General features: G+C 37.2%; 1 protein-coding gene across 2 annotated transcripts in view; it reads right to left on the bottom strand.

Moving 5' to 3' along the window:
* The window catches only part of grin2da (glutamate receptor, ionotropic, N-methyl D-aspartate 2D, a), a 187,858-nt gene that overhangs the window by 85,082 nt on the left and 75,043 nt on the right, over nt 1-27,733 (bottom strand). For both annotated transcript variants that reach the window (XR_014089670.1, XM_008422705.3), the window contains exons 2-6: nt 19,101-19,733; nt 18,851-18,988; nt 14,180-14,446; nt 8,212-8,399; nt 273-413 (exon numbers count right to left, since the gene is read on the bottom strand). Coding sequence is in view for 1 of the 2 variants with exons in the window: in XM_008422705.3 (XP_008420927.2) it covers nt 273-413; nt 8,212-8,399; nt 14,180-14,446; nt 18,851-18,988; nt 19,101-19,565 (1,199 nt within the window). In the remaining variant the exon portion in view is untranslated. The remainder of the gene's footprint in view (nt 1-272; nt 414-8,211; nt 8,400-14,179; nt 14,447-18,850; nt 18,989-19,100; nt 19,734-27,733) is intronic.

Genomic DNA, 27,733 nt, shown 5'->3' on the forward strand with positions numbered 1-27,733 from the left:
ACATAACCCAGCTCCAAAAGCATCACACTCAGAGACTCTCAATCGGTGCAGGTCAGCACAAAACACGTACAAAATTCAAAACACAGAACAATGTTAAGCCACCTTCATTTGAAACTTTCACTGAGACTTGTGAGATCTAAGCAATGCATTTCTTTGCTCTGAATTCAGATGCCTCATCAAATGTATGGAATGACATTCACTCTTTCAAGCTGAAGCTTTTTATTGCAATAATAATCAAAGGCATCCCCTCAGCCCTGTTTTCCCCCTCTCACCTGATCCTGTCTGGCACTCGGTGGGTCTGGTTTCCATCACTCTGGCAGTTCCCTGCATACTGGGCTCGACTGTTGGCCCCCTGGTCCCTCCGTAGAGCCATCGCCCCATGAGTGAGCACTGAAACTCCCTTGGCAATACGTCTGCAAGAAAGCCAAGAGAAGAATGTGAGCCTGGGATAATAGGACATTTTAAAGGTCTTTCTCTGACACTGCTGAGGTCCAAGGGAATTTTATGAAAGGACATAGACTGACTGGGCAAGAGTCATGGAAGCCCAAAAGCTTACTTGTACACCTGAAGATGTGGAAAAGCTTCAAACTGCAGAAAGAAATCAAATATACCCCTCAGCTCTATAAATTAAATGGCAAAAATCCTTTAACAAAATATGAAGGACTTTTGAATCTGAATACAAAATACTATCCAACATACCTATTTATGAGCTTATGATCTTTGTTTTAATGTAACTTATCCTAAATAAGCCGATTTTGAAGATAAGGAAAACACGTTGGTAACAACAAATTAAGCCTGGAGGGTGAAAGGAGCCTCATTAAATGATTGCTTTACACAGAAGTACTGCTACAAGATTTTTAAAATCCATTAAAAATGCCAACTTTGCACGATTTTGTAGATGATGATAATTTAATGCAATGTTGGCATTTTTAATGGACTTTCAATGTAACTTTTAGAGCAACTTTGCATTAAAAATGTCATTATTTACTGAATGACACTTCATGACAACAGTCACAAACACTCATAAAGACTTCTTTATGATCATGACAGGTGTTATGTCATGTTTATGACAGTGTCATGTCAGTCTTATGCACACCCCTTCAAATAAAGTGTTACCAAATGTTTTAGGTTATTTTAGAGCTTCTGTATGCTGATAATGATAGCAACATTTAACATTTATTGCTTGATTTATTTGTTTTGTAGCAACAAAACAGTATTTATATGCAGAGGGCTATATTATCTTCAAATTGCCATCACAACCCTTTTGGTATCATATCCTGACTGTGGTGAGAACAGGCCTCACGTAGCAGATCTCTGGTGGTGTGGAGGATGTGTGTAAATGCGCAATGTTGGTCAAAATTTCAGCGTATTTCTACTGACTTCCTCTGCTGTCTGTGGTTAAAAACAAGGTGATATTTGAATTCAGTGAATTCTATGTTAATATAAATGGACAGCAGCAATTCCCATTTTGCAAAAGAAATGTAATTTATGCCACAGAATAATGCTCAACATTAGAAGAATAATCAACAATATGTTAGGGACCATAAGTTATCTGTTCTGATGTACAAGTTTTGACAAGACTTATTAAGAGGAGAATAATAAATTTGCTCTGTGTGGCATTATTTTTTCTTGTATTTTTACATTTTTACAAATTTAAAATGGAACATTTTTAGGAATTCTATTTTTGATGTTTCAATCCTTTATGGCAACTTGCAGACTTGAGCCACAGAGCTGCCAATCTTCAAATCCAGAAGATCTGATCTGGCATGTAGTCAAAGTCCAATCATGATTTTATCTACGTTTTCAAAGTATCTCCAAATTGGCAAATCAAATTAAAAGGTACTTAGAATCAACTAATTACTTACTTCATTCACAATTTGATTTCTGTTGCTAATAATCTACCAAGCTTGCTGACTGCATCTGCATTAAACAGACCAAATCTTTATTGGATCAGGTTAAAGTAGGTGCAGTGATTTTGGAGGATTTAGTAAAGGAAGTTGACTCTTCAATCCCAGGATTCTTCTTAAGAATATTCACATCTCAGAAACTCTGCATGTTTTGACAAGTAATGTGTCACATTTGCACATCAGCAAAACGGTGTGAGTTTGTTTTTCCTCAGGGCTTTCAAGGTTTTAAATATAAAGATCAATTATCAAACAAGTCTCATAAGTAAAATAGCTTCGATTTTACTTGTGAGAACATATCAAAATGTTCAGCAGAACTGCAAAAGTAATTCACATTTTAAGAATCTTCTTTCAGTGCTTTAAAGTCGTCTTCAGTCATGGCTCCAAATAATCTTTCTGAAGAAGATATTTAGGAGGTTTGCAAGGTCTTCAGTTGAATCCTGGTGGTGTTTTATCTACATAAAAAAAATACATAAATTAGTTATCCATGTGTAATTTTGCTTTGTTTTGCTTAGAGTCATAATACATGAGAACTGCTCATGATCAATGTTTTTCCCCAGGTTTGGGGATATTAAAAACCTTTGAACAGAAGATCATGTGTGTCAACAGTGAGTGGAAACGTAAAGGTGAGAGAATAACAAAGAAGAACAATAAGTTTATTAAGTTTTTGTTTATTCACTTTTTTCTCTTCTCCATCAAGCTCTTTTCAGCAACACATTCACATTCCTTTTGTATGGAAAGAAAATAAAATCTAAGGATGCAGCACCTTCTCAAGGGCGCAAAGGTGTGTGAAAACGCTGTGTAACTATACTTAAAAATATTTAAAAAGAATATACAGCAGTTCTGTTTTCTTGCTTCTACATTTATCTGTTTAAGTAGTTAGCTTTTCGACATCTTAACTGCAACAGTAGAAAAAGATGGGGTGGATTTTAAATAAAATGTAGATTTACAAACAGCCATTATGCTGCTTTTATGGGTGCAAGCAGATACACTTGGTGGAAGTGATAATAGATGTCACACAGGATCAAATATCTTAAGAAGAGTGATGGGCACTGAAGGGGTCATCAACTTAAAACAAGTGGAAGAGGCAAAGAAAACAAGCTTTATGAGGTATTTAATCTTTTAAAGGGTGAAGACGCCAAAAAAGGAAAAAAAGAAACAGTCTCCTAATGCACTGCCTGGCACCCAAACGTTGTTACACTCGTTTGGCATCATAACATTTCTGTGATAGACCAGGTCGTGGTTAAAGTAGCAGTTTGCTTTTGCCCTTTGACTGAAATATTTAGACACTGCATTTGAAAAACTGGTTGGTACCCTTGAAAATCGTCATGGTTGTTGTGTCATAGCCCCAGTCTTCAAAGTGTTTTCCCTGTTCCCTTCGCAGTGGTGGTGATTTTTCAACAGCTTTCTCATGGTTTTTTTCTTTATACTCTTCCATAAAAACCAGATTTGTTAAGTGCCCCATTAATAGGCGTCCTGCTAAAAGATTCTACCACCTCATGGGAGCCGTTGAGAGTAGCTTGGGCAGTAGATCTCAGCAGCACCTCCATAATGATACACTCAGTAAGAACTTTCCTCATTGTGTTTTTAGCCATGATGGGTCGAACAGAGCTCTGTGGGATCCTCTCAGCTTAGCCCTGAGGAAACTGCACCACCTTTAATCCTGACCTGTCTGCTGTGTTTCTTGGTCTTGATTTTTATTAGCTAAGATATATAGAAAACTACAAATTGCTAAGCTTATAATTGCAATCTGTCAAAGCAAAAAGGTGCATGGGTTATGATTACATGTGCATAGATGAAAGCACAATATATTGGAAAAAAAAAGCTTTATTAAAAAAAACAAACTGCTAAAACATAATGAATGAATCAAAGAAAGGGGAAATAATTCATTACGACGGAAAGGGGAGGTCAGGCTATGAAGAATATCAGCCTGTATAAATGCTGTTCTGTTAGTTGGGATGATCGGTTTACCTGAATAACTGATGACTGTTTAAATGAAGAAAAAAAAGGAAATCATGTTGATAGATCTAAATCTAACAGTGCGCGTCAAAATGATGCATCAAAGTCAAAGTTCTAAATTTATTCAGGTGCTCAGTAAATAAAAATATCTTGTTGTCTGTCTTAGGGAAATATTAATAGATCAGTCATTGATCTGTGGAAAGCTTGAAAGAAATGCGGGACTCTTTGTGAAGGCACCACTTTATGTCGACTCAACTCTGCTTTTCTTCTTCTTCAGTTATTTCTTGGATTCTATTTGACACGATGATAAAAAAATAACAACAAAAAAAACAACAAAGAAACAAAGCAAGCAAAGAAAACAACATTACATTTATTTTCTTATTTTTAACTCCGACATTGAAAATGCTCACAGAGCAGCTGAAAAAGCAAGAGTTCAAAAGTTCGGAAGAATATAAATTTGAAGTGTCACAATTTATCCCATCCTGTCAGCTGATGTGTTTTCTGGGTGTTTCAGTGTCAATGTGTGTCAGTAGATTGATTATAGCCAAGAATACAACTCAGACCCTGATTCAGAGCCATTTTTTGGAGGAAAGTCAACCAAAAATTAAACAACCAAACAAACTGAAAAAGAAATTCACTAATAAGAGAAGTAAAACCACTGAAACTAAGAGGGCAAGAATAGATGCAAATCCCACTAAGAATGTCATGATTTCAGCCCTTCAGCTCCACCTTCAGTGTGCTGAATACTCATTACCCTCACCTGCTCTGTGCTGCTCCCTATTTAAACAGCTGCTCGTCAGTGTGAGATCGTCTGTTGCCACTGTCACAGCTTTCAAACCTTGTCCATGTTCCAAGTAGTCTACTGGTTTCCTGATCCTGCCTGTTTTTTGACCACTGATTTTGCCTTTTCCCTCTGCTCTGAAGATTGTGCCCTCCTGTTGCTGAACCCTGCCTGGTCCTGACCCTGCCTCCTGGTTGCTGTCTATTGGATTACCTTGCCTGAGAAACCCCTGTGCATGACCCTGGACTGTGTTAACGACTAGCCTCTGGTTTGTGGATTTTGTCCCTGTCATCTAGTTCCTCCCTGAGTCCCCGCGGCCCCCCTCTGCCCTTTCACCCTACCCTCTCCAAGCTGGATCCCCGACCCCTCTGGTCCCCCACTTCCTCACTCACCAGTGTGACCGCTCCCTGTGGAACCCACCCCCTTCCCTTTATTTAGTAATAAACTTTTTTGATCTGATCTCTGGTCTTGGCTGCGTTTTGGGTTCTGGCTGATTTTGCATACTCGTTACAAAGAATCAAAGAGAAGCTAAACCAACAAAGAGCTCAACATTTCTGTGAATCAGGTGAGAGTAAAACAATTTGACGAGCATTAAAAGGGACACATACGTAAACATGCACAAAAATGAGCAAAAAGTAGCTTAAAGAGTGGAAACAACCACTCAGCTTTTTCCTCTTGCTTTCACTTCAAACGGGGACAGATAATTTATTTCTTACATGTTCTTCTGAAATGCTTCCTGATTATACTGGAAGGAAAAGTGATGAAGTTGTGATAAATGGAAATCTTATCTTGCAGGGTTTGATGTTTTGAATCGGCTTATGAAGCAATGACAATTTAATTTTACATATGACTTGAAAGAGCGGTTTAGCTGCGGGTGAAATTCCAAACTCTGCAAAAGGGGGACATGTTTTTTTATTACATTCACAAAACTACTGATCCATGTCACATTTATCACTTCTTTTCAGTGAGGAAAACTTTTCTGAAGATTCTCCAGCAACCACAAAATGATGTGGCAGCTGAAATAGGCACTTTACTTTAAGGCAAAAAATGACTGATTAACGTGAGCCCTTAAACTGTGAAAATGTCCTTTTTTTATTATTTTTTTATGTTTTCATATCAAATAAATGAATAAGGTACAAACCCAATAAAACATGGCTGTTTTGTCTGTTGTTATTTATGTCTTCCTATCGCATTGTATATTCTGAAACTGACACAAAAGCCAAAGCTGTGTTCCAGGAAACATAAATCTAACCATACCATTAACATACACTGTGCATATATAAAACTAAGACAAGGGGTTAGTGCCATTGTTCCTCATCTTGTAACTCGACAGTTTCTGTATTTATTACAGATTTATAAACCTACAAAAATTGGCAATTTTAACCATATTTACCCATCTTTAGTCATGATGAAAACCCCTTCACTTCAAAAGAAATTTACTTTGACAATGAATATATTATCCACCTCTAGATATCGTTTTGGTTGATGCATAGTCAACATGAAGGAAATGTGACTCCAGTAGACAACAAGCCATCAGCCGGAGGTTGCAGAAGTTGCAGGTTTTTTTTTTTTTTCTGGTCTGGTAATGATTCATAATCTGTCAAATATTATTCGAGTTGATGTTGTAGTTCACAATGTCTTCATATTCAACTCCTGAATATATCACTATGGATATTGTTTGAAACAGATATAAAGTTGAAAATAACTAATCCTCAAGAACAAATGGTTGAATAGCACTTCATCAAGTCCAGTATAACCAGCTCCTAAAATTACCAGTAAAGTGACTGAAATATTTACTATTAGGTGAAGATTTTAAGACAACAATAAACATTGTATTAATACATTTTTAGCTAGATATCCATGATACATTAACATAGCACGTTATTCCAGCTGCAGTAACAACGGTCTATTTCTTTTCTTTATACATAAAGCACAAACATCATGAGTCAGTAAACCATAACATTGTTTTGATCTTCATATTTAGAGAATCTCATCTAAGCCAACGTCTAGTTTTTAACAAGCAAAATGTGAAATGTCTCAGCTAAAATACTGAACTGAATAAAGTAAAAGGCAAATTTATTTTAAAACTCTTCATAATGATTTATATACCAACTTGTGCGGCTTTTGATTCAAGGAGAAAAATGTTTTCTTTTCAGAAAGGTTAAACGCTGAATAAACCTTTTCACCTGGAAAGGAGGTGCTGGGCTTCATTAAATATTTAAAGGAACATGTCTCTGTTTATCACATCCCTTTAAGAATGCCGCCCCTGTCTTGTGACATCTGTGTTTTAGGATGAACTACAACATTATGCATGGTAGTGACAACTCTGCTGCTCTCTTGGGCTTTCTATGTGCAATATTTTTTTTCGGGAAGTCTGATGTAGGCAAAATGCTGCTTGTCGAGATGAAAACGTCTGCATCCTAGTGGATTCCAGATGGATGGTAAAGTTAAAAAAACTGGCATTTTGACATGCCAATGATGGAAAACTAAACACAAAAGACTCAATAGCAATTTATTCCTTACCATTTTTGGTTTTATATCTTTTCAATTTAATAAATTAGCTACTTGTAATGTTGGAATACAGAGCAAAATTAATTTTGAATTTAATTTTTTTTTTGCATTATGAAGCTTATTTGAAATAATTTTATTTTTTGTTGCTTCTTTTTTTTAATCTCTCTTTGAAAATAAAAAGAGAAGAAGTAAAGGAACTTCTCACCTTGATCCACTCAGTCAATCCATTTAGAAAAAGCAAGGAGAAAAGCTTGGCTATAAAAAGAAGCCCTGGAGGACAGAACATGCATGGAGCTGCGTTGTCTTAAAACGGTTTTGTGTACCTCTGTGTGCTGCAAAGCCAAAAGAACATGGATTTGCAAAAAAGTGTTTATCAGGGATAAAGAAGAGAATGTTCATTTTCCCACTGATCCTCATGCATTTTTCAAATCACCAGGTTGGGTTTTCGCTGCCTAAAGGCTGAGAGGTGCTGAACTCTCCTAATCCTTGTAAATTCTTCATTCAGCTAAGAAAAAAAAATAACTAGTAAACTAGGAGTAAACAAAACTTTCTGAAATAGGAGAAGTCAGGCATTACAACAAATCCATTTTAGTAAATTGTAATCAATTAACTGTGCAGACGCATACAATGGCGAGTGTTAAGTGACATTTTGTTACATTGAAGGTTTAACTGAAGAGAATCCAGTGATTCACCGACTGTGTCTAAAGTAATTAGACATTTGCTTAAGCTGCTTTCACAGTGTTTCCTTGTGTGCTAGCATACTGAAATACATGTTACATGGGTATTAACATGAGGAAATTAAAGGGAAATTAAAAGGTACATCATATCTTTAATGTGTATGTTGTGCTTTTAATTCAATCTTATTCTGAAAAAATACTTTGACTTTTGCTAAGAGTGGGATTCATTGTGTTCAGCTGCGTTAGGCTTTGTGATAGAGCAGAAGGAAGAGCTGATTTGGAGGAATGACTTTGCCATTAATTTTATTGGAAAAACTAAAAATCTATGGCAACATAAAACCCAAACGGACCAGTAGGGAACCATTTGCTTGGAGCGTACCTGCGTGGCTCGTCCCTCCAGCCCTGAGGTCTGATGGCAAACAAGGCTTTTGGCAGTCCCTCCAATCCCAGTCCAGACAGGGCGGGTCCAACGACAAACCACATGTGACTCGGCCCCGCCTGACCCGCTGCCCAGGCTGCCCGAAAAACCAGCTCAGCCTCTTCCAGGGAGGAGTACAGCAGACGGACCTGGAGGTGAATGATAAGGCAGAGGAGTTCAGGTGGTGGCCATAAACCAATCGGGTAACAGAGTGTAGCATCAATTAAAATGAAGCATGCTGATGGATCCACGTTGAGTGACTGGATCCCATTTTTTAATCATCGGTGTTTTTCTTTTTCTTTTTCTTTTTATTTGGTTCCATGACCTTTTATATATTTGTCTCACAATTATACATTTTCTTCATTTACACATCAGTGTTGCATGGCATCTAACAGATTTCTGCCCTTTGTTAAGTTTATTTTTAACTAAATTAGCTGTACTTGAAAAATGAGGAATCTCGTTCTGATTGCATTTTTATTTTCCATTCATACATTATTAAAAATAAAAGGGAAGATAAATGAGTCTGTGCGAGTCTGACTGCATGTGTGCGTGTGCGTGTGTGTGTGTGTTTAGGGGTGGGGGGCTTATGAGAGTCCTTCAGATGATTGCTCAGAGGAAGCACTTGAGGAAAATGTGTGCCACCATTTTGGAAGACAATGAGTGAGGGTATAGAAACTCAAATCAGTCAACACTGGAGTATGAAATACCAGCAGTAATAGCAGCAGGCGTGTGGCATTTGAATCGCATGCTGCGTGTTTACTGCTGTGACTCGCGTCAGAGAAGATGGCCGGATGACGCCGATCCTCCTACTCAGCTGACAGCGGATAGGATCAAGGTCGGCATGAGGTCTACACAGACACACCTATCACAAAACTCCAGCAGTCGGCATACATGCAAAGTCTTTTACATAGAAAATCTCTATTTCCTGAGGTAAAAATGATCTTTTTTCCTCTTGTAAATTGTTGTGTTGCTCTAATATTTGAAGAAAGATGTTCCCTGCTACCTTTACAAACAACACACAAAAACTCTTTTTTTCTTTAAATGTCTTGTGGTAATCACTTTGTCAGGACAGGCATTAATTTTTTTTAAAGCATGGGTATCACATTATGGATTTCTTTAAACAATTGTGAGTCTTCATATTGTACTTTGACAAAGCTTAACTGTCTTAATCACATTATAAATCTTGTTCCACACAAAGAGAAAACATCGTGCTGGTTTCACTACAGCATTGATTTAAATCTGTGATGTTGAAATTTGGGTTTTGTTATTTCAAAGTTATTAATGAGAGGGTGACAAAAGCTCCAAACCCTTTTTAAGTCTATCCATCCATTGTGTGGATGTCTGCAATGTCTCGTTAATAGATTGATTTTGCCTTTGTTATCTCTAGGCTTGCTTAGCATTAGTACCCACATTCCACACTTTAGCTAGTTTGTGTTTTATTTCTTAACTTACCTTAATAAAAATGTTATGGTTTGGGACCAAGTAAGTGCTTCTCTTTAGGAAAGATTTTTTGAGCATTTTCATCTATAAAAAGTCATAATAACTTGGTAAATGTGAGCTACTGTCTTGTAAAAGTTATATAATCAATATATATAATGGTGTTTTTCTTTCCTTCTCTGGTTATCAACATAATTTACATATTGTTTTATTATAGGTTATTATACAGAGGTGTTGTTCTTCTTTAATTAGTTCTTTCATCATTTATTCATCATGCAGCCAGTACAATTTATCTTATTTCCGCTTTATGTCATATATACACAAAGACAAAATGAGAAAGGAAATCATCCAAAAGCCTGTAATAATCTCAAATCTCTTTTGAAATATATCTAACTCCATTCCTCGGCTCAGAGAATTTGGGCTAGTATGAACTTATGATCATTTAAGATGCTTTCAGGATGTGTCACTTGAATAACATTAGACTATAGTTAGAAGTAAACTTCTAAGCATTCAAATTAAAGAGTAACACAAAGGAACAAATAAGCATTCTGCAGCTGGTTTCCTTTTACAATATGTGTTTTGTCATTCATTTTGTGTTCTGGTTCTGTAATGATAACCTTAAGTGAGGCATGCAGAGGAAAACCAGCATGCCTGCTGCCTTGCCTACCAGTCACAGTACTGAGATACAAATCATCAAGCAATGCCTGCCATATGCTAATTAGCATCAGCAAGCTCTGAAGTAAAATAAATGGCCCATGCAGTGCTGCACCCTCCTGAGTGCTTTAGATTATGCACATAACACCATCAATGCATTCATATCAACAAGGTTTTCAGAGGTTATAGGTCTGCCTATGTTTTTCAGGAGAAGGAACTTTTTGGGTGGATCAACACAAGTTATTTCTAATTTGAGGTGTACTTAATAAATACAGTCTTCAAATACCAAATTAAATACACTAATGTGTAATGAAAGAATCAGGTACAGTATTAAGCTAGCATAAAAGTGACAAGAAACGCTGATTTAAGGAGAAAAGTCACAAAGTCTTTGCAAGACACAGATCTTTTTATTGTCATATCAGAGCAGAGGAACCAAATGAAATCAATAATTCTGGTACTGACTGGGTTACAGAGCGAATGTGTGAAGGGAATTTAATGCTTTCTTATTGCAGAGCTTTTGGAAGACACCTGAACAATTCACAGATTAAATTTCATGAGAACAAGCTACATGTTTCACAATTGAAAGATAGAAAATCAATATATGTTTTTGCAAAACTCTTATGAGCTGCATTTCAAATGAAAATAAATAGTAGAAAGGACATGTTAAATTTTTCTGAACCAGCATTTTGTGGTAAAACCTAATTTGACATCTTTGCTAGTTTATCAAATGAAGGCAACACAAAGTCAGGGCAAGAAAAAAATAACTTTTGAAAGAGCAATGTTTTCTTAAAGATAAATTCTTATCAATTGTGCATAGCTCAGTCAAAGGAACCCAATCACTTTAACCACTTTATTTTTCACACATTTATGAACACAATTCTTGATCTGCATATTTTATGTACTGTTATCTCAATGAAGATTACATAACATGTATGCAGATGCAAACAGATTGCAGTTGCCACCAACACAGCAAGAAACATAAAACTTTGACATGGAGAAAAAGTTTTTTTCTTCACTAAGAGTTAAATAAATCAATGTACTTAAAGCAGAGGGAGAAAATCAAGATCAAAAACATTCTGAATGTGTCTCTAAATCAACAGATGATCTGGGTCATGTTAATGCAGCACTATTATGAAAGCAAGTGGATTGACTCATTCAATCAAAAATAAAAATGCAGTTTGCGACGTTCCTTAGCTGAGTGTTCAGGACGATTGTCTTGTCTGGCATTCCTCACTCGTTTCATCTCCATATTCTTATCAAGAAACTGAGTAAATTTTTCTATTGATCTTTAATTCAGTTATAAAATCAACAGATTTTATAATGTATGGTGTAAGACAGCCCACACCATGATGTTCCCACCTACAAATGTAACTGTAGGAATTTTTTTTCCTGCTGTGTAAATCAGTGTTTTGCTGGTTTGCCTGTATCTTTGGCAGCAAAATATCAACAAGCCTCATCATGTTTTTTTTGTCTTTAGCAGTGGAGTCTTGGACAGTAAGTGGTCTTAGAACCATTGTTCATCATGGGGGGGAGGGGGGACTGTCTGTACTAACCCTAGTATGAACAGATATTGACTTGCACATACAAGTAAAGCTTTTAAATCCTCTTCTTTTATACTTCAATGGAAACAATGTGCAAGCTCATCAAGAACTGTATTCGCTTTTCTTAGAGCGATAAAGAAACTCTTGTTTGCACAAATTTGACAGCAGCAGTTGATAAAAATAGATTGTTGACTTTCCATAAGAATGGCTTACAGTTGTTAACTTTTTCTCTCGTGGCGAAACATATTGTGCTTCATATAGCATCCATCAACAAAAGCTGCTTCCAAAACTTCAAGGCAAACTCAGGGAAAATGGATATTTTTCCCAAGGACATGCACATTTATACGGTTGTTGAAAATACCAAATTCAAATTGATGATGCTGACGCAGGAAACGGGACGACAAAAGCCTGAGAGCAAAAGAGGTCAGAAAGGCAAAAACAGGCATGTTTTTGGAGAATTTCCAAAAACATGACCCATCCATCATGGTCAGATTTTTATTTCTTCTTGTCATTGAGGAGGCAGGTCTCTGAGGGGGAAGTAGCACAGAATAATTCAGCTGCCAGAGAAATTGTTTAAGCAGGTATTTAGCAGAATGCCAGTAGAATGTCAGCTACTGACATTTTTCTAAATAATGTCTAATTTTGACTCTTGGATTCAATATTCTGAATATTATGACAATCACAAAAAATAAGGAAACTTGTTCTAAAAGGAATAATATATGTCTGAAGAGTCAAAGAGCCGTAGAGTCAAAAATAATCTGACACATCAAAATCCCTTTTATGTCCCCCGTTTAACACGTCACATCACTTTCAGTATAATTACATAATGTTCTCCCTTTGCTCCAGCTGCCCTTGCTGTCTTTCTTTCATTTTTTTCCAGACTTATTTTTACGAAGGTCATTTGCTGTAATATCAGCCAAAACAAATGAGAGCAAGAATTGAATATAAATTAAACTGGTAAAGCATTAAAGAGTGAGGTCATCTCAGGTAACGTTGACTCATGCAGAGATGAGAATTATAAAGAGAAGGGTGGAAAAAAAAAGCTACAACATGAGATTCCTGATTCCTTTCTTCCTTCCATGTATAAGACAACGGTGAGGTCAGGCAAAAATGTTTATTCAACCACTACTCCTCACAAGTAGGCTCAATCTGTGCATTTACTTTAAATATCAGTCTTTTTATGGAACCTCCCATAATATGTTAGAGGTAGGAAAAAATCTTTGGTTAGGAAAAGAGGAACAGTCTTTTTATAGCGAACCACAAAACTGCAAAACAAGAATGATTCTAAATCAAAGTTTAAATATTTTTAATACTACACATTCATAGAAGCCCTGAAAAATCTTCCAATAAATATTAGACATATGTCCCTAGAAGCATTTGTGTAAACAGTGGTGCATCGTGACAATCTGCAATATGTTTTGTGTATTAGAGATATAAATCTATAGCTTCACAAAATCACAGGCAAAATCTCAGCTTCATTTGGGAAATAACCAGTGGAGAACAAGGCAGAAGTGCATTATACTCAGTGCACAAGTTTGCGATATCTATCCATTAGGGTTAAATGAATGAGAGACGTGAACAGCCTTAACAGATCACCACTTATAATGACTGGAGAAATTTATGGGTTAGTTAGAAAATCAGGACTCGCTTTATTGACATTTACACCAATTCTCAGTTGGGCCATCAAGGACATAAACAATCAGGCGTGGTAATCAAGCGCACCGTTCTGACTTGTCAAATGACAAAATGACGAGGTCAGATTGATCAGCTTCAGGTTAATTCTACATCTACAAAACTGTCAAAATGTAACAAGTCTGAAACAGCTGGTACATATATCACAACAATGGACAGGTGTATGAAATGTCAAGGTTGCTTCTAGTTAGAAAATAACTTATCTTTACTATTTTGCTGGTAAAGAAATTGTATATTTACCTTTTGGAGTTTCTGTGTGCATTTTATGATTTTTATGCACATGTGTGCATATGAGTTCAACAACAGGGAAACGGGTGAGTTTTCTTTGGAGAGCAAATGGGGCTCAAAAGAAAAAAACGGTTAGGAGACGCTGGTCTACATGAGAAAGATGAGGATGTTTAATTTTTAGATACTTACTTCTACTGTTGTTTCACAGAAATTAGACTTTTTTTATCCACTTTCTTTTCAAGGGCTTTTAGTCACTCAGATAAGTGGCAGGTGCTGCTGGAACCCCATTTTGTTCACTTGATTTGAGCTAAGATGAACCACTTTGCCCTCGACTTGCATCACAATCAGAAGTGGCATTTGTGTTCCCCATCACTCACCTGGGCTTCATTGTCTTTGAGGAGCCGTTTGGTGCGAGTCCCGCCGGGGTCGTCTGTCACATTAAGAACCACCACGCTCTTCCTTTCCCAGCCAATGAAGGAGCCATCCGTCATACCCTCCACCATGGCCAGGAAGTCCTCGTAGCCATGGTGACGAGTGGTGACAACAGAGAACGAAGTCCAGTCATATTCTTCAAGGACTTCGAAGATGACCTCAAGTTGGAGCATGGTAGAGCAAGTGAACTGAAGGTAGATTGAGCCGCTCTCCTGTGAGCAGAGAGAAGGAATTCATGAGGCACAAATAAAATGTGTTCACTTCACATAAAACTTCAGTTTATTAAATACCAGAAAAAGTTATTGCTCTCCCTTGAACTCCAGGTGCTCTCTATGAACTGCTAATTAGAATGGTGTGCCATTCAGCTGTACAGAATATGTGTTGTATAAGATTGAGCATATTTATTCAGCGGATCTGCAGGCTGTTCCCATTCATTTGAGCTCTTTCTGCGTTGTGTCTGACTGGTTTAAATCTAAGAGGGGCCGGCGCAGAGGAATGACGCAGTCTGTCAAAACAAGCTTTGGCTTTTAAAAGAAAGCTTTCAAGCATGAATGAAAGAAACAGTGATGGCCTTCCTCTCTGCCACTGCAGTCATATTTAATGTTGGTAGATGAGCTGCTCACTGTGTGACAAAGAAATTCATTTTCATTGGCTTTTCTGCCACTGTATTTTCGTCGAAACAAGAGCAAAGTTTCAAGGTGTCAAAATGCATATTCGCAGATGGTTGGCGTGAATGTGAGTTTATGCAGGAAAATAAAATATGTTTCTTCTTTTTTTTGCAGGCTTTGCACTTTCAAATACTGTATGAATTATAATTTTTTTTTGCTGGGAGTTGAGGGAATATCTGTAAATTAGTAATCAGGGCTCTGCATCTGTGCGTACATGTGGATGATCAAAGGGAACGACGCCAGGGAATAACATTCCATGGCCTCATGCTGTCAGGGCTCACCTCCAGTTATGATGCACTGAAGTATATCAGGTATCAAACCAGCAGACTGACTCCCAGTGTAAGTGTGTTTGCTTTTCTCAACCTGCCGTAGAAAAGGTTTTATAGGAAACGTGCTAGAAGTGAATTCTGCAGCTGAAGACTAAAGATTGTTTCAGAGTTCTTTTGTAAGATGAAGCTAAAATAAATTCACTAGCACCCTTGAGTACTCACCAGAAACAATGAATGACTAATGTTGCGTCCCAAGTCGCCGTTTTAGAAAACGTATTGCTACAAGGTCTACTTATTCTTGATATGCTTCAAAATAGAAAACAAAATGGTGATTCATCATCCCAACATTGTGATCACTGATGTACTTCTGTTACAGTATAGCAGAATCATGCCTATGCCTTAAGCCTTTCCACATTTTGCCACATTACAATCCTTAACGTACTTTAATTGAATTTTATGTGACAGATCAACAAAAGGAATCATGTAAGATTTTTCAAATTGAATCCTAAGCTGTGTGCAATGCCCCTTATTCTGAAACTCCTGAGTAAAATCCAAGCAACTAACTGGCATGAAAAGGACCAGCTACTGAACAGCGTGGCTATGTATTTGAAGAAAAATCCTCCACTTTGCCATTGTGCACTGCTTTTTAGTGGTCTGTTTCAGAAAATCCCAATGAAATAACTTTTCATTTGTAGTTGAACTGGGACAAAGTAAAGGAGGCGAATACTTTTACAAGGCACTGAAAAATGATCTAGCTGCTTTCCTACTGTCAAAGTGAAAGGACATGTGTATGTGCGTTGTTATTCTTTAAAGAAAACGTTAGGTCTTAGTGAAAAATAGGAAACTGGCAGCCTGGAGCAAGAGGGACTGAAAATGAAATGACTTTTATTCATGAATTCTAATAGCGTATTCATATTTTTGTTGTTTTAAAAACAGTTTCCAATGGTGTGTTCAACAGATTATGTAGAAAAGTGTGGCTCATGCATCTTTTGTTTCATATTTTGCTTCTTCTCAGTTTTTGTCATTCCTTTTTAGAGTCTGTGTCATTTGCCCAGGAGAGCTTGTTGTGTAATCATGCGGATTCAGTTTGGATTTGATCACTTATAGTTAAACCAGAAAACAAAACGCAAGATATTATTCCACTGCACGCCAACCTCAAGTATTTTTCAGATTTTTGATTCCTCGTTTGACTCATTTTGAAACTTTTATTTATTTGGGAAGATATGACTCTTGAGAGTTTAAGCCTTTTAAAGAAAGATCCAGCTCATGAGATTAAAAAAGTTGAAGAAATAGGAAAGATAATCTAAAAGCTTGAGGATACGAGCTAAATGTCTCCATGCTGCATACAGCAGGTTTCTCAGCTATTTTTCTAAGATATTTTATTACACCACATCTCAAATGATGGTTGCTCTGATGCTCGGTGGGGCCAGCAGCCATTTAGAAATATGACCCCAAATTAAAATACCTATGAATGACTTCAAAAATATTAATAATCTCCAAGCCAAGTTTATTTGAAAAGTACTTTGAAACAAGCAAGCACTGACCAAAGAGCTAAACACGTTATCAAACATATCGGGTTGAAAGCCAAACCAAGGCGGTAGGTCTTGAGAGCGGATTGAGCACTGGCCAGATAAGAGGCCTCTGTAATCTCCAACAGCAACCATCCCATGATTTGGAGCCACCTCAGCAGAAGCCAAATCCTCTCTGAGCTTCCTGTGTGTCCTCAGCATTTCTGGCTACAGATAGTGGGCTGATCTGAGTGACTGAGACGTGAAGGCACACGTGAGAGGTCAGAGATGGACTCATAAATGTCAGGTGGTGTGTGCAAAGACGACGCTCATTTAACAACATACGATCTCTTTAGTTTTCAGTAGACAATAAGTAGAGCACAGATATTCCTTTACATCACTGGTTATCAAAACAGGTCCATAACTTCCTGAGGGTGGGAACCAGTTGATGCGTCACAAGCACAAAACCTTCCGTGTTCATTTCACACCTGAACATGTCAGGAACAAAGCAGCAAAAAATTCAAATATGAAGTGGGTGAAATGAACAGCATCCATGTCGAATCATCAGGATTGTTTGTGTTCATTTCAGTGTACAAATACATATTCAGTAAAAGAATTAGCAAAACAATTTCCACCGAATATTTTTTTTTAGGTTAAGGTGGAATATGTTAAAAGGTTAATGACATAATGTCTCTGCAAAGTATCTTCACCTCCTGCAGTAAACAAATCTGTTTAATCAATGAATATTTTAAGATGCTGTTAGCTTGGTGCCAGTTTTTCTGTATTAACTATGACAGCAAGTCATGAAAGAATTATAACCATCATGCTGTCAAGGTGATCTGTTTAAAACAGTCTGGCCCACTCACTCAATATCACACCTGCCGTTGCTGCTCTGTTATCTGGATCTCTGACTGTGGCCAAGACATAAGTGTGGATTTATTTTTCTCAAACAGGTTGAATATTATGAATATTATGAAAATTCATGCCAATGTCTTGGTGATTTTGATGCTGACCTGTTAACAAATAGCAACAACCGAAACTAAAGCCATCCTGAGAAAGATATTGCAATGCCCCTCTTCTCCATCGCACATTCCTGATAAGATCAAAGCAGTGTGTCTTCCTAAAAGAAGCTGACATTGTAGATTTTAATCTGAGATAAATTAGAGATTGCTCACTGAGCTTCAATTTCTGCTGTCAGAAGATATAGAGAGGATTTAATATCCATAGCACTGCAGGCCTAAGGGATTTGTCATCCCTAAAGCTGAAATGTGCATTTTTGCAATAAGCAGAAACTGTGATTGTGTAATGAAAAGCTTTGTAACAGGACACCTCAGCATTAAAGGTCTCATTGAGTCACTCTTTGTAATTAATTCAATACAAATTTGTGCCTCTTTGGATTTAGATTTTCCTTTCCCGTTTCCCATTCCGATTGGATTTTTCCATGGTTAATTCCTAAATTAACCATGATCCTCAACCTGCTCCTGTCAAACAGCAAACAAACAAGCTTGTAGGTTAGGCATAACATGAGGTACATATTCCTCCAAAGACACATATTTTTTAACTAGTTTTGGTCAAAAAAATCCATAATCAGAACTGGGACTGAAAATCATAATAAATTAAGTTAACAAAAAAGCCAGCATGTCCCTTTAGTTCATCAGTTCTGCCTGCTGCAGTTTAGAAGGGAAGCAACAATTTCTGTTCTTCCCACTTTTACACCAAAGTTAAAGGTTAGAGGCTGATCACTACCTGTTAGATTACCTTTTCTATGTAACATACCACGTCTTCTTTCACATTTTTTTGTGCTCCTCAAACGAAATAATGTATAAATTTTTAGACTGCCTGTATCTAGATTTATTGCTGCTGTACAAAGAGCACATTGATACAAAATATGATTTCTACTAATTTGAAAGGTAATATTGTTCGACCCTCACAGACTGACATTGTCTTATTAAAATAACTGTACATTTTCTCTTCATTAAATTTCCCATTTACACATAGACCACAACTTCAAAGTGTTATGTAACTGAAATGTGCTCAAGAAGGCGGGAAACGTGTTCATATCTTTTAATTGTTACATTCTATCTCGTGTTTCACAGACGGTTCTTTCTTTGGCTGCGATGAAAGAAACGGGAACGACGATGATGATGCAATAAGAAGTAACTCATTTCTACCTGTGGCTCTCGGCCTAGACTGGCTCCTCCCCCGACAGCAACAACAGGAACTCCAGTCTGAGCGGAGACAAACTCCAGCATTGGGGCCAGAGGGGCACGGTTTGGCGGGGGTGGTCTCTCCTCCTCAAACACCAAACCCTGAGTTGAACAAAGGCTCCATCAGGTGAAATATCATCTTTCAGTAACTCAGAATGCATATCTATTTAGAATCAAACACAATGTAAGGTGAAAAACTGTGTTTTGTGCCTACCTGCAGTGGTGTAGTGGCCAGCAGCTCACACAGCTGCAGCAGCAGTGTGCCTGGACTGCTCTCATTCACTGCCAGGTAGATGACGTTTGCTTGACCTGATGGTGTCATCACTGTCTCCGTGGAAAGTGCTGCCAGTGACAGGTATGTTGAGGAGGACAAAGAGGCCATGGCCACAACTCCTGCCAGTGAGGCTGTATCTGTCACCCCCCTTCCGCCTCCGCCGCCTCCTCCTCCCGGACCGTTTCCCAGACCGGACCCGAGACCCGGCTCGCCAACCCCCGCGCCTCCCACCACCGCCGTCTCCGGGAGGAGGGAGGAGCCAGAGTGGACTACGGCTATGTTGATGCCACCCGAGTCCCTCTCTCTCTCCCGGGGCCGGAGCAGCAGGGGGGGCGAGGGGCGTGCGGGCCCCGTGCAGGCCAGGATAGCCAGTAGCAGTGAGAGGGTGGGCCTTGGGGCCACCATGGGGTAAAGGGAGGGCCAGTGGTGGTTGTCTGATGGGGTTTTGCCAGGTGAGGCCAGGTGGGGTGGAGGGATTCTGTGTAAAGGATGATGCCTCTTGAGGAGGAGGGAAGGTAATGGTGGCAGGGGCCTGGCAGCCTACAGTGCTTCACCTGATGTGGAGCGGAGACCCTGCAGAGGAAGAATGAAGCAGAATGATTAAAACTGTGACCAGCTATGTTTCAGTCTAATTATCATGTGAATTTTGAGGAAACTTTTAAAATGTCACAAAAAAAGAAATTACAAATTGTTTTTTTCCCCATCTGTTTTGTAGCAATTCAACCTGGTTAATCAAATCATAATTTTATCAGATGTTGAGGTGCATGGCTGTGATAAACACGATGCAGAGTTTGCAAACTAGCATGCACCACTCATTTAAAACAATGAATTAAGAGTCATCCCCTCCTTGTGGGAGGTTCAGACATGATAACCTTTTTAGCAAATGTGTTTCTACCTCAAGTGAGAGTAAAAAAAAATTTTTTTTTGTGAAATTGGTGAAGTTATTTTTGAACTTTGCCATTCCATCAACTTTTTCTAATGTGATACTTCAAAATGCACATAAAAAACTTTGATGGAAACACAACTACTCTTTGAATGCAATTTATCTTCTTGCACCACAGAAACAGTTTCTAATTGCCACTTATAAAAATGCAGGAACTCCTGTGTTATTCCTAGACAGACAAATGATTTATGCGGGTGTAATAAAGCAGTTATTGTTTTAGTAAACAGTGTAAATAAGTGACACAGACTAAAACCCATTCATCTATGTGTTTGACACCACTTCATTTATAAATAAAGAATGTTTCAATCAGGAAGAAAACATACTTTTTAGGAATATTTTTGAATTTTGTTCAAGCAAATATCTGCTAATAAATACTATAACTGGAAACATAATTATGAAAAAATAAAAAAACTTAACTTTATTCCTCAGGATGCTATCTAAATCAAAATGAAGATACTTTGGGTCATTTCTGATGAAGTTTAAACCATTAGCCTGATTACATGCAAAGACTATTTGTAATTCTTATTCAATTTAAATGTAATTTTGGACAAGAGTTATGAAATGTTTTGTTTTCACAATCTGGAAACTGAGACCTATGAATTGTAATCTTTATGAGTGCACGCATCAGCTTCTTTACTCACGGTGAAAATCTTCCCAAAAACAATTTTTTTTTTGCCCTCTCAATCCAGCACAGACTGGATCTGTGCTGCTTTATGTCAGCACAGGCATAGTTTCAGAGGAACGATGACAATAAACACTGAAGACACACAGAGCAGAGACGCAGAGGAAGACCTACAGGCAAGAAAGGTAGAGCAGATAAACAGCGAGTTCAGGAAAGAGAGATTAGAAGAGCAGAGTGGAGGTGTGTCGCACTTCAACTGCAAAGATCTGCTTTTGTATAAGAAAAAATAAAACACAAAAAGAGCAGTGAAAATATCAAAAACTGCAAAATGTATGAAGGTGCTAGGCTTACAGTATGTCTTATAAATACAACACAGGCACAGAAAAACAACAATAAAAAAACAAGCACTACATTTACAATGAGACTCCAAAGATGTCCATTCTCTTCTGTGTAAGGATTCCAGGCCATGATGCTGTTTGGTCATTATGCTTAAAAGTGCACAAAGTTCAAATCTTCCTACTGGGCTCAAACACTAAACAAACAGAGAACTGCTCAAGTAAAGTAACACAGACACACAATGTGAACAACTGCTCCAGTATTGTTTTTGCATTTTTTTCCAAACTGAAGAAGGGGCTGATTGTAAAAAATGAAAACTATACGTACTGTAATATTTAATTTAGATAGATTACATGTGATCTAATCACAGTTCTAAGCACCTTTACTCATGTGTACTAATAATTTCCCCAATGAGGTTATCACCTCATTGGGGAACAGAGGTTCCAAACTGGAACAGCCAAATCTACAGACTGTTGTCATTCAGTGTTTAGAAAGATGAGCTACTTAAAGATGCACAGAAAAAATCAGTCAAAATTTAATTTTTACAGTTATCAGTGTTGACTGCTTATCAGACAGTGAGAAAGTCACAAAACTGATCTCAGTATGTCAGCTCTACCAGCAAGCACTGGTGTGGAGGTAAAGACAAAAACAGACATCAGCGAGTTAGGAAGTCAGAAAGCTGGTGATTTTAACAGTCTGTTGCATTTTTTAATATGAAGCCAGAAAAAGACATGAGATGTAAGAAGCAATTTAAAAGAAAACCATTTTCAACATGTCAACGCATGTCAGCAGTTTTTCAGACTGCAAGACAGAAAAATACTTCCAGCTGATAACAGAAGGGACTTTTGAGTCCTGCCTGACATGGAGCATGCAAACCTTGGAAAACATTTCAGTATCCCAGAATCAGAGAAAAGACCTCTTTAAAATGTAAACATAAAGTGTTCAACTTTGGTAATAAAAGTGGCATATCAGATGCTTATAGATTGTATGTAATGCTGCAAATGTATCAGACATTTGCTTACAGAACAGAGAAGGACTTCAGGAAATACTCAAATCACAAAAGACTGTTAGGAGAGTAAAAACTGTTGACTAAAATATTTCAAAGTGTTCTGAACCTGTATTTTTCCATGTGAATATAATATTTAGTCAGGTGCACAGAGTCTCATACCAGCAGATGCTCACACCGGACACTAATGCTCAAAACGCTGAAGGTCATAGAACGATGGAAGCACAGCAGAAAAGAGAGGGAAAAAGAAAACATGGCTATATAGCAGTTTATATCACCATTAAAATATTTACTATTATTACTTACATTGCAAACATATTTCTAAAATATTTGTGACCTTCACAGAAAAGGAGGAAATTGTCAACAAGATGGCAGGGATGCAGCATAACTTCGGGAGCTATTCAAGTTACAGATTAAATGTTCCTAGGTTCTTGTCATATCACAAAGGTAGAGAAAATCACAATCTCAGTTTTTTTCCTAATATCATGCACACCTAGAACAGAATATAATGCGGTGAAAAACATCAAAGCCATGACTGGAGCAACACTGAAAACTGTTAGATGCTTTTAGGTGATGATATAACAGTTTTTTGTTTAAAATTTGTTCCCATCACAGTCTAGATAAAATTGTTGTTTTTGTTGAGCAAGAAAGTTAAATAACTTGATGGATTAGAGCAAAGAATGCAAATTAATCAAAGCTTGAATAATCTTCAGATTAAAAACGAGCAGCTTCTTTATTTTTGGCATCAGAGTCACAAAATGAAAAATGTATTGAAGACTGCAAGGAAAGCCTCTGTAATGTGAGTCATACCTGTTAGTATTATTACCAGTGATTAGTCATGTCGTTGGCCTAAGATGCCCTGTCTGTGCAGCTCAAGCTGCTGACTCTCATATATATTGGACATAACAATGATGTGAAGCCTTTTCAGGACTGCCGGCTGCCAAGCAGAAAAGCCAGCTGGGAAGGTGCTGGCTTGATTGTAGTCATTTCTGGTTTCATGTTCATTTGGGAAATGTTGCAGCTAAAACACAAGTACTCATTTTTATGCCTGTTTGTTTATATACTGCAGGGGGGAATACATTTAAAGCTGATTTATGAATTTATTAAAAATGCAATCAGTGTTCTCAATGTGACAAGAATGTATTATTTGCCATATGTGACTTTTTATGGATAATACAAACGGAAAATAAATGTTGCTTTTTTATATCCGAGTCTGGTTGCTATATTGTCTTCCTCTCCATCTGCACTGACCTACTTTCCAAAAAGTCATTGTTAAAAATCTCAGCTCCTTTTATGTTTTCTTATCTTTTCAGAGGACAAGATTATCTTCTGTGTATTGATTAAAGTTAACAAGTGTGCTGCTGACAGTTTGAAGCGCAGCACTTCTCTCTGCTGCTTCTTCTTGAAACATGAATTACACTTTACATCTTTACACATCTTACAATGTGTAAAAATGAAATAAAATAAAATAAAATAAATGCATTCAAATCCACAATTGTAAAGCTGTTTCTTTCATCTTCTTGGCTTTCAGTGAAAAGTTGGGAGAAACTGAACTATTTATTTATTTTTGTTCATTAAGGAGACTGATGTTAGAGAATAGATTTAATCTACCAGACAAGTTAGAGTTACACTTGAAGAGAGTTCACATTTAGACTTTGGAAATGTGAGAAACGTCCTGAAATAAGAGACAGAGCAAAATTAAGTTTTACAGTTTTTTGAAAATGAGTTCGTTTTAGTGATATTCTCCATTTTCCCCACATCATTAGTTAAACCATGTGTAAAATCTGTCATCGGTATGCAGCCTGTTATCCATCCAATATGACAACTTCAAAACCTTATGAAATGTTTTTTTCTGAAACATTTCAAGTGACTAACTGTACTTTCATGCACACCGACCTCTGTATTAGCGGCAGCTTGTTAGTGAGACACTGTGTTGTGTCACAGTTTTAAGATATTTAATGTTCCTTTACACTTTGCTTCCAATGATGCGTCATCACAGTCTGACTGTTTCTGAAAGTCTTCCAGGCTTTTTCTACAGATCGTGACTCGGTTCAGTTCAGTATGTTAGCATTTTACAAGAGTTGTTATCCCACTCAACTCTGAAAAGTTAATCATCCAGGCATAAAAGGTGAACCAGTGTTATGACAACGTAAGAGACAACCAATTTTAAATCGACTCTTTAGACTCCTTTGTTAGTAGCAGCCTGTCAAACGGATAATAGCAACGATGAAGGAAAAACAAGGTGAATCCCAAAGAGCTTTCAAATTAAGGGATGGCATATAAACCGTTAAGTTCAAAATTATTCACACTGCTGTCAGATTTAGATTTCAAATTGTTTTCATTATAAAGTTTGTTTCTGATAGTGACATGTATTGACAGATCAAAGGAAAATAGCACAATGCAAGGGGTGTATCAATTATTATTATTTTTTAAATAAGTATGTATTTTAATTTTTATAAAAATGACATGAACATTTTGGGTCACTCCATCATGTTAAGACTGCATCCAATCAGAAGGGTCATCCTGAGAAAACTAAGATTACTTCAAACCTAAATCTGTCAGGGGTTTGAATAATTTCCATTCTTTCTATTCATGATCAGCTGAACGTATTAAACTTGCAGCTTCTATGTCATATGTTTCTCATGTTTCTGTGTTTTGCTTGCTGTTTTTTTAAAGCCTTACTTTTATTTTTACCCTCTTTTTTAAAGTGACACGTCCTTTGGTCTCTACTTATCCACTTTGCTCTTTTTGAAACATGTCAACATGCTTCCATGGTAAGCCTCAATAGAAAATGAGTAAAACCAAGGTTGCCCTGTAATCTTGACCCATTTCAGTAAAAAGGTACCACCTGATGAGTATAAACCGATGAGGTCCAATTCGGTACTCACAATATGCTCTCCCCTTTAAAGAAGGACTTTGAAAAACTTTCAGAATGCCTGAGGAATTATTGATCAAAACCTCTTAAAAAAGTGATAAAGAAAGTTCTGCTTCTTGCAAGTCAAATAAAGTGAGTACAATTTTGGGTGGTTCAAAAACATTTGAACTGAGATGTACTTACATTAATAAATTGAGAATACGTAATGCTGTTATTTTGTAAGCTTTAAATGTTCAAATTAAAGTCCTTTTGCTCTTATTGATGTAGAACAAGTAATGTTTTACCCAGCACAGCTTTCAAACTCTGCTGTCAAATTCCACCATCCTGTGCATAAATACAGATGCTGATTTTATTTTTTTCTTTCTTGGAAGCCAACACACTTGTGTGCAGGTGTGCGAAATTAAAATGCTGCTGTTTGCATTTTGTAGACATGATCACAGCGAACATAACAGACTGTTAAAGACGTATGACATGCAGAGCATTGCCGCTAAATTACTTTTAAAAGTTTCTTATTTATTAAATAAAATATGATTTTGCCAATTGTCTTTTTTAATGGTAATAAAAAATAGTAGAGTTAACTCTACTTGATACATTTATAGTCTTTAATACATGAATTCATAAAGGAAAGAGTTGAAATTTCAAAATTTCTCATAAGTAAATATTCAGAAATTAGAGGGTGAGTATTTTGACAATATTTTGAATAAAAATAGTGACAGCATGTCACAGTCAGATCTTTGCAATGCCTACAGGTACAGCAACATTATACATTATATGTAGATTGTCATTCATTTGCATATTTTTGTGGCTTCGTTATATTTGTGATTTTTGGAGTCAATCCCACCTCATTAAAAATCTATACAAGACAAACAATCACAGAAACTCATTCATCAGATTGATCAGCTGAGAGTCCAATCATTGTTCTTAATTCAACTGAAAGACTAATAAAGCAACAATTAAGTTAGTCCCACTTTAGTGAGCCAGAATGTGAGAGGCTAGTTGGTGTTTACCTCAATAATGCAAGTGCAGGTGGGTAATGCAGTACAGTGAACTTTCACTGCAGGTTTTCCCAAATATAAGTTGAGCAACAACCAAGCAACATATTGTTTTTTTAAGCCGTGTCTTCTCCATGTGCTTGTAAAATGGCACAGGCAGCAGGGGTGGTTGAAATCAACTCGCCATCATTGTGCCTAAAACATGCCAAACGAAGGACACCATCCCTGTGTTGGTTGACTTTTAAAAGGATTAGCCATTTGCCTCAAGTGTATGATGTGGCAATACAGACAGTTCAGCCAATTGGCTGGAGGACTCAGGACAAAATACAGAAATCACCTCTTTACTGAAAATGAGATGCACAAAATGTCTTGCCATCAACATCCATTTGGATTAGACTCCCCTGAGGAATGCCAAGACAGAATGCTTTGCCGTATTAAAGCTCACATTTATGAATGATCAGAGCTTTTAAAAGAGGATAAAGAATTACTCTGGTTGCAGGCATGATATGGCTAGCTGGTAGACTTGGGCTCATTACAAGTCTGTCGACCTGAGGATCTTTTTTGGCAAACGTAGTGGGTGATGTAGCACTTCTGCAGAGAACACAGTTGGCACTCGAAAGATCATTTTAATGAAATGCCATATGGTTTTTACAAGAACTTGGCTCAACATCATCACAGAAGAAATCTTGCTATTTCAGCCTGCTCTGATCATCTTTACAAATAGATTTGCCAAGTTTATTTTATTATTACCAAATTTTCTTAAATTTAATGTTGTTTCTCATTCATCTGCAGCCAAACAGACATTGGCTGGAGAAATTTGAATTAAAAAATCAACTACAAACAGTCAAAAGGACTCTAATGAGATGTTTTATGTTTTATGTGATGCATGAGATATGTGTTTGCATACAAGCTTCTTTTTAAGATTGTAGATTTAATCGTCATAAATTTGTATTGCAAAAACTTAGCATGACGTTTTTGACAAACTACAATATCTAAGCTGAAGGTATTTGATTTCACAGAAACTGTTCAACTTCAAAACATTACTTTGTATAATCTGCATTAGAAAAGCATCTGTCACTATTTACATCAGTATCACTATTGTAAGACTTCAGAAAATTCAGTGTGGAAAATCTAAAACAAACAGCCTTGTTGGTTTTGAATTTATTAAAACCCACATGTAAATTAAACCATTGTTAGAGAAACAAACACGTCCTACACAACCAGCCTCAGGGGGGTTGAGAATAAGAAACTCTGTCAAAGCTGCTGCTTGTTAGGTTGATCTCCAGCACATTGCGCATTTAATGCAGCAGTGTTCATTTTGTTTGCTCTCGTTGTCGAGTTGTTAATGTATCATTGATCGTCAGTCAGTTTGCGTTTGACTGAGAAGTGGGGGGGATGCACCTGACCTGCAGGCATTTGGAAAATCTGCAACTGAGAGCAAATCTCTTGAAGGCCAGTCAAACTGCATAAAACTGATTTTTTAAATTCACAGGACAACTGCTCTGCAAAAACACAGCTTTCAAATGCTAATTCAGTTCATGCGCATTTTATTTTTTTTCCCTTTTCATGTCTGCTCTGGTGCTTTATATGCATGCGTGTGGGTGTGTGCATGTGTGTGTGACCAAAGAACACATTGTGTTTTACACAGCTGGCATGGGAACACATTGTGTCTGGTATTGTGTGCTGGCATGATTTTAAAAGGTAAGAGAAAATGGCCACCATGCATACTTTTTACCCAGCACTTTTAAAGAATGAAAAAGAAAGAAATGCAATAATGCAACAAAGAATGCAAGAAAGCT

This window comes from Poecilia reticulata, chromosome 11 (genome assembly GCF_904066995.2).
Source record: "Poecilia reticulata chromosome 11, P_reticulata-male-v2, whole genome shotgun sequence".
Taxonomy (NCBI): Eukaryota; Metazoa; Chordata; class Actinopteri; order Cyprinodontiformes; family Poeciliidae; genus Poecilia; species Poecilia reticulata.